Below are 7,736 nucleotides of genomic sequence, written 5' to 3'. Positions count from 1 at the left end.
CGACGGCCCGACGCCGGGCGGGGGCGGGGCCGAGTAGGGGCGGGCACGCCGGCCAACGCCGCTCCCCATTGGTCGCTGCTGCCTCGCGTCACCGCCTCGCGCCGGCCGACGCGCCCGCCACCACGTAGCGGGCGCAGGCCCCGCCCCTCTGGTGGATTTCCGGCCGGGGCGGTGCCTATCGCGGAAGCGGAAGGTGGGGAAGCGGAGACTTGCCTAGCGGGGTTTCCCCGGCGGAGGGTTGGCCTGGAGGACCCTGGAGCCGCGGCTCGAGCTGAGTGGCCAGAAGTGCAAAGGCCCTGTCTCGTCGGCGTCTGTGAGCGGGCCATCGAGCTCGGGAGTCAGACCTCGATTCCCACGCTACATCGGCGTCCTCCAACCATACTCCCGATGGGCGGGCGACGGCGGACACCAAGGATAAAAGACCAGACCTTTTCGGAAAAGAAACCAAATTGTGAAAAGCTTTCCATAGGCTAAGTTTTTTCTGCAAAAACACGGGAGGGACTTCCATGGCCGGACTCCAACAGAAGGGCTAGCCCGGAGCGCCCGGTCTCTGGGGGCTTGTTCTGGGAACCACTGCGACGTGTACTGTGCGGTAGGTGTATGACCATCTCCATTTCACAGACGGACAGACCGAAGCCCAGAGAAGGGAGGCGACTTGGCTCGGGTGCCCTGGCCAATTCGGGAGCCGTGGCCATGGTAGCCTACTCCCGCACCTGTCTCCAGGGCTCTTGCAGGCGGGAGAGGTTGCCGGGCCCTGACTGCTGATGCCCAAGGCCAGGATAGAGCAGCCCCAGACCCCAGCGGAGGAAGACAAGATGGTGTTTTCAGCGAGATGGTTTTATACTAAAGGACTTTGATTTGTTCCAAAAATCATGTACGGACAACTTTTGGGGGGAAGGGGTGGGGGTTAAGATGCCCTTTTACAATGTCTTTACTTGGCAAATTAGAAAGTGGCAACCCACTGATTTCAAAAATGTGGGAGGGAAATCTTAAGTTTGTGTTCTCAAAAGCAGGCAGTATCTTTATGCTGGGGCTTACTGGATACTTAGACGCAGAAGTGGTCCTTCAGGTGGGGGCAGGGAGCAGGGACCTGTCCTAAAGTCCGGGTCTGAGAAAAGGAGATGCTCATAAGATGCCAACCTGTATCCTAGTATATTCCAGCTGTGCTTACGACCCTTTGTCACAGAGTAAGTCACTTCCTGGGGACACCCACACAGCAGCAGGGCTGGCCCACATTACAGACACAGTGGATTTAGGAAAGTAATTAGTTATTCCATAGCACAAAGGGTTCTACTGACATGCTCCCCCCCCCCTTTTTTTTTTGGCTTAAACTCTGTTTAACTTATCCTCACAGCTCTGGAATAAGCACTTTCATCTCCCAGATAGAGACATGTGTATGAGTGAAGTGATTATCTTAGAGCCATACAGCTCATAGATGGCAGGTCCAGAGTCCAACCTCAGCCTGTCCTCAAAGCCACTTCATCCACTGCCCTTATCTTAGGGTGGGTGTGTCTTGCACTAACACCATGTCAGAAATCCCTGCTGCTTCTGAAATTGTGGTTCTGGGCTGACTCAATGGTTCTGGACCCCCTGGTTCGCCCTATGGGACTGTCCTTTTTTTTTTTTTTTTTTTTAAGATTTTATTATATTTGTCAGAGAGCGAGCGAGCGAGCGCGAGAGCACACAAGCAGAGGGTGTGCCAGGCAGAGGGAGAAGCAGACGCGGGACTCGATCCCAGGACCCTGGGATGGTGACCTGAGCCGAAGGCAGACGTTTAACCAACTGAGCCACCCAGGTATCCTAGGACTGTCCCTCTTAAGGGGTAGCTGCTTCCTCATCTGTGAAATGAAGTAGGTACATCCAACATGACCTATTCTGGACTGAAAAATTTTGAAAACCATAGTCTTAGCTGACGGTTTCAGGGGTGAGGGAGAAGGAAGTATTATCACTTTTATAGTCAAGGCAGAAAGTTATTTTTTAAAAACAGCACCTATCAGATACTGAGACAGCCCCAGGCCTGCATGGGGAGCTAGCAGCCTGGGGCCAGAGCCAAGGGATGCAGTGCCAGGCGTGGCTCTGGGCCATGCCCTGTAGAAGCTAGATACTTTGTGGGGTAAAACCAGGTTACCAAGACTTGGGACATGGAACCCCTTTGGAGGGCTTCTTTCTCTAGGGCAGATGGGGTAACGTTCCTTCATGTGGACCTTCAGTCTCTGTCACCCAAAGCTAGTAGGTGACCCCGGCGGCGGAAGAGGCAACATGGCCCTGAATGAGTGAAAGGCAGGTGGAGGTCAGTTTTCATGCAGAACACTAATAGGCTGGCTTGGCCACTTTGCCCTGCCCACCTCCCTGCAGTCCGGCAATGGAGCCCAAACCTCAGACACGAAAGGCTGATTATGACTGTAAGGGACCAAATTAGTAACGATTCTGAGACTGGTTTGTGCAAATGGTTTTTTTTTTTTTTATTTCCACATTTATATCACAAGGTGTCCACTTACTGGACCAAATAGCAAAGTTGCTCCCTTCTGCGTCTTGAGAACACAGAAGTCTAGGTACTGTACATTCACTAAGGCTCCTTGTTTTTGCAGATCGCGTTTATGACAAATAACCATAAGGCAAACGAATCTAAAGGAATGGTTATGAGTGTTTCCAGCGTACAGACAGGTCTCCTCTTGCCCAACAATACAGCTTACACACCAGTAGCACCCGCGGTTACTTTTGTGTTTTTTGGGAGGGGACTCTAGAAAGGTGAGATTTTCAAGATATGTGCAGGAAGGGGAGGGGGAAACTTTGAAAAGGGAGAAAGGAAAATTACTTGGCTGGTGGTCAATGGAAGAGGGGGATAAAATAAACTAGAAAACTTAGATTTTTGCAGCATTTTTTTCAAAACTGGGTTTTAACCGAAACCAGATGAGAACGTGTGGATGCCCACGGAGCGCAGGGCGTACTGGCTGGCCAGCCGGGGTGCGCGCAGAGGCCGAGGTGTGGGCACAGCCCCTGCCTCAGACACTCAGGGCCAAATTTAAACAAGGAAAATGCAGAGAGATGAGCTGCGTGCTTCTGTTGCTGTTTAAAGGTAACCTCTCCCCCAGGTTGTCTGTGCCTGCCTGCCACTGAGGTCCCAGCTCACGGGTGCTGGGAAGTGTCCGCACCTCTTCCGGGGTGGGGAACTAACGCTTTTTATAGCTGGTTTGCTATAGAGTTCTGAACTCACTGTGCCGGCCTTCCTTCCACACGGTCCTTCCTTTGCAATTTTGTTAGTAAACTGGTAGCAGCATTTCACAAAAGAAGGAGAATTTTGAGGGAAGAGCACGGAGAGGCCTCGAGACTCCCGCCCCCTCCCTCCCGGCCCGGCCCGGGCTCCCCGGATTCCCAACCGCCGGAGGCTGCCCGGCTGCCACGCCAACTGCAAGGTGGGAATGCACTTAGAGGCCGACAGGCTGCTCAGTCCAAGCAGACATAAGGCAGAATGTTCAACCGCCCGTCGTCCCCATGCGGGTCGAGCGATATGCACTGCGTCCAGTCATACCAGTTACCCTGTGTGTCCTGACACCCGTTCACCCCTGGCCACTGGTGGGCCTGGATTCTGTCCAGGTCGTCCTGCGTGACCTCGCGGTTCAGCCCCGGGAGGTCCGAGGGCGCGCTGTGAGGCACCAGCACGTGCGGCTTCCGGGCCCCGCGCCGGGTGCTCTCCTCCTGCTTCAGGTACTCAGACATGAAGTGGTGAGCCCCTGGGGTCTGGGCGCCTGACGACGAGAGCAGGCTGCTCTGCCGGCTCAGGTAGGACTGGATGATCTCGTTGCGCGACAGCTCCTTCCAGTTCGTCTGTTCAAAAGGGCTCTGCACGCTGGCCTTGGCCTCGGGCTTGTCCAGCTCTGTCCTGGGCTGCTCTGTGTGCACGGGGCTGTCAGCCCGCACTGGCTCTTTCTGGGTCAGAGGTTTGATCTGTCTGGTCATGGGGTCAAAGGTGAGCTTCCGCTCTTTTAACCGGACGGGCTTGACACCCGCCTCCGCCACCTGCCCATCCAAGTTCACCGTGTAGTCACGAGGCCGGTACCTCTTCTTCTTTTTGCTGTCCGAGCCACCAGACGAGGCGGCGTCGCTGTCCGCCTTGGAGGAGTCCGGGGAAAAGCCCGCCCGGGGAAGGAGGGGCTCGGCCGGAGGCAGCCCCCCCTTGCAGCCCTGCCCTGCCAGCCGCTGGTGGCCCTCCGGCTGCTCCAGCCAGCGCACCGGGCTCTCGGCACTGGGCAGCAGCTCGAGCCGCCTGACGGGTGGTGTGGACGGCCGAGCCGGGGGAAGCGGCGATGGCACCTGCGTGGCCTCAAGCGCCTGGGGCCGTGGAGAGGGGCTGGCCAGGGAGCCCTTGGGGGTGTACGGGCTCCGCTGCCGGGCAAAGGAGCCCTCGTGCCGTGAGTTCCGGGGACTGAGAGAGCAGCGAGGCGGCCCCTTGGGGTGGGGGGGCCCCGGAGTCTCGTCCACCCGGTCCAGCTGCTGTAGCACCGCAGCCTTTGTCTGCAAGCAGGGGCCCGGGGGCTTGCCCAGGCCCGGGGAGCTGGTGTGCGGCCGCACAGCATTCACGGGAATCTTGCCGCTGTGCTTGTCGCTGTCGCCGTGCTCCAGGCGGCTGCCCTCGGGGCCCGCGTGCCCGCTGCCGTCCAGGGCGCCAGGGAAGCTCTCGGGGCTCCCGCCGATCCCGTTGGTGGGGAGGGGGGATGAGTTGGGTACCAGGGAGTCATGGCTGGCTTTGGAGACCTTGGGAGGTGGCCCAGGGTGGCCGAGGTCACGCTGATCTCCCCGGCGCTTGCGGCTACCCAGCCTGTCCAGCCGCTGTCCAGGCAGCCTCTGGATGTCATTGCGGTTCTTCAGCTCATGGATGCTCTTGGGCGCGCCGGCCGCTCCCCCCTCCGGCCGGCAGTTGTGAGCGCCCCCGTTGGCAGAGCCGGTGCTGCCCGCCAGCCCTCGCAGCGCCGCCTCATTCTGGTGCACGGGCTCGATGAGCTTCTGCCAGCTCCGCAGCAGCTTCTTGGCCCGCTTGGCGAGCTCCTCGTTCTTCGTTTTCTTGCGGACGTCGTTGATGAGCTTCCCAAGTCGAGTTTCCTACAACCAGAGAGAGATGATGACGTGCTTTGGGGACAGCAAGTCCCCCATGAAAAGGGAGCTGAGAACCCTGGTCTTTGGATTAATCCCACTGCCCCTTTAAACCATGGAGTTCCTGGGTAACAAAACCCATGGGGATTTGGGGTCCTTTGTGACATCTAACTTCTCAAATCTAGTCCTCGAACTTCAGGGTCCCAGGGCCACGGGTGGCATCTTCAGAAGCACCGTCCCGCAGGCTCCTGGCACCTAGAGGCTGTGGACCGTCAGGCCAGTGCAGAGACACTGTGCCAGGGAAGCTCTTTGGGTGAAAGCACACACGGCAAAGGCAACAGCAAACGGAAGGCCTGAGCCCGCATCCCTCACTGGAGCCTCTCCCCCCTCCCCCCAGGCAGGCCTCCCAGCCCTGGGACTAGAGCTACCCAATTCCTGCAGTGACCATAGGAAGATGTTGCTTTCGGCACAGCCTAGGCCGGGAGGGTATGTACACCGCTCGCTCAGCACTACTAAGTCCTTACGTGGCCAGTGAGAGCAAAGGCTCCAAGAAGCCAGGAAGGACTCGGGTTGGGGAAGCCCAGGCCCTGCCCACCCTTCTCTTCCCAAAGTTGGGTCTTGGGGACACTCACCTCCAGTGCCTCTTTGGTAATGGGGTATTTCTCCAGGCTGGAGATGACTTCCAGCACCGCCACCATGTTCCGGATCTGCAAAACGAGCCACCTGTCAGACCTCTGCCCTTCTCCCTGTTCCAGCCCACTCTGGGCCTCTCCCTCCCAAGAGCCAGTGGAGTCGGCAACATCAAAGTTCTCACCCCATGCCATCTCCTACCTGCTCCTGAGGCCAGCAAGGTACCCAGTGCTCACCCTCCCGTCCGCCTCCTCTAGTGCATGGGGTGCAGTTGACCACGAGCCCGTCCATGGCCATGCCCACCTGCCCAAGTGGCTGTCACATGGCTGAAACCCATGACGTTCATGAAATAAGCTCTGCTCCTGATCCGGGAGAGGTATTCTACTCTACCATCTCATGGGGGGCGGGGTGCTGAAGGATTTATCAAATAAAACACACCGAGCTTAAAAGATAAATAAAGGCATACCTCCTTTTGTGTTCTTAGCTTTACTACACTTCACAGATACTGTGTTTTTTACGAATTAAACTGTGGCAGCCCTGCACTAATAAGCAAGTCTATTGGTGCCATTTTCCAACAGCATTGAGCAGTGCTGTGTCTCTGTGTCACATTTGGTAATTCTCATAATATTTCAGATTTTTTAACTATTTTATGTGTTATGGTGATCTGTGATTAGCGATTCCTAACGTTACTACGTGACCGCTTTGGGGCGCCACAAACCGCCCATGTAAGCCGGCGAACTTCATCAGTGCTGCGTGTGTCCACTGCCCAGCCACTGCCCTCTCCCCTCTCCTTGGGCCTCCCTGTTCCCTGAGACACAACAGTGTTGAAATTAGGCCAAATGAGAACCCTACAATGGCCTCTACGTGTTCAAGTAAAAGGAAGTCACACACCTCTCACTTTATATCAAAAGCTATAAATGACTTACATTTAGGAAGGCATGCCCAAAACCAAGATAGGCTGAAAGCTACGCCTCTTGTGCCAAGCACTTAGCGAAGCTGTGAAGGCAAAGAAAGTTCTTGAAGGAAATTAAAGTGCTAGTCCAGTGAACAAACACGGGTGATAAGAAAGCGAACCCGCCTTATTGCTGATGTGGACTAAGTCTGAGTGGTCTTGCTAGATCAAACCACCATACTCCTTTAAGCCAAAGCCTAGTCCAGAGCAAGGCCCTAACTCTCTTCAATTCTGTGAAGGCTTAGAGAAGTGGGGAAGCTGCAGAAGGCAAGTCTGAAGCCGGCAGAGGTTGGCTCATGAGGTTTAAGGAAAGAAGCCAACTTCATAACCTGAAAGTGCAAGGTGAAGCAGCAGGTGCTGATGTAGAAGCCACAACAAGGGATCCAGAAGATGTAGCTGAGATAATTCATGAAGATGGCTACACAACAGGTTTTCAGTGTAGACTAAACAGCCTTCTATTGCAAGAAGATGCCATCCAGGACTTTCATAGAGAGAAGTCAATGCCTGGCTTCAAAGCTTCAAAGGACTGGCTGACTCCTGTTGCGGGCTAAATGCAGCTGGTGACTAAGTTGAAGCCGATGCTCATTTACCATTTGGAAAATCCTAGGGCCCTTAAGAATTATGCTAAATCGACTCTGCCTGTGCTCTAGAAATGGAACAACAAAGCCTGATGACAGCACATCAGTTTGCAACATGGTTTACAGACTATTTTAAGCCTACTGTTGAGACTTACTGCTCAGGAAAAAAGATTCCTTTCAAAGTCTTACTGCTCGTTGACAATGCACACGGTCACCCAAGAGCTCTGATGGTGACGTGCAGTGAGATGAATGTTGTTTGCATGCCTGCTGACACCACATCCATTCTGCAGCCCATGGACCAACTTTCTTTCTTTCTTTCTTTCTTTCTTTCTTTTTTTTTAATATTTATTTATTCATGAGAGTCAGAGAGAGAGAGGCAGAGGCAGAGGGAGAAGCAGGCTCCCTGCCTAGCAGGAAGCCCGATGCGGGACTCGATCCCAGGACCCTGGGATCATGACCTGAGCCGAAGGCAGACGCTTAACCATCTG

At 55.2% G+C, this 7,736-nt stretch overlaps 1 protein-coding gene across 2 annotated transcripts in view; it reads right to left on the bottom strand.

The window, feature by feature from the left end:
* Positions 1-2,594: 2,594 nt before the first annotated feature.
* MED26 (mediator complex subunit 26) overlaps positions 2,595-7,736 on the bottom strand; it is a 53,567-nt gene continuing 48,425 nt past the window's right edge. The window contains exons 2-3 of one of the 2 annotated variants that reach the window (XM_034998661.1): positions 5,721-5,795; positions 2,595-5,097 (exon numbers count right to left, since the gene is read on the bottom strand). In XM_034998661.1, coding sequence (XP_034854552.1) covers positions 3,445-5,097; positions 5,721-5,795 — 1,728 coding nt within the window. In that variant the 3' untranslated portion in view covers positions 2,595-3,444. Of the gene's footprint in view, positions 5,098-5,720; positions 6,257-7,736 lie in introns of those variants that run through there. The other variant, XM_034998660.1, reaches the window with a different exon arrangement.

The sequence above is a fragment of the Mirounga leonina genome, unplaced genomic scaffold (assembly GCF_011800145.1).
Source record: "Mirounga leonina isolate KUSES-001 unplaced genomic scaffold, KU_Mleo_1.0 Mir_94, whole genome shotgun sequence".
Classification (NCBI taxonomy): Eukaryota; Metazoa; Chordata; class Mammalia; order Carnivora; family Phocidae; genus Mirounga; species Mirounga leonina.
The sequence above is the reverse complement of the archived record's forward strand: the minus strand, read 5'-3'. Positions and strand labels throughout refer to the sequence as shown.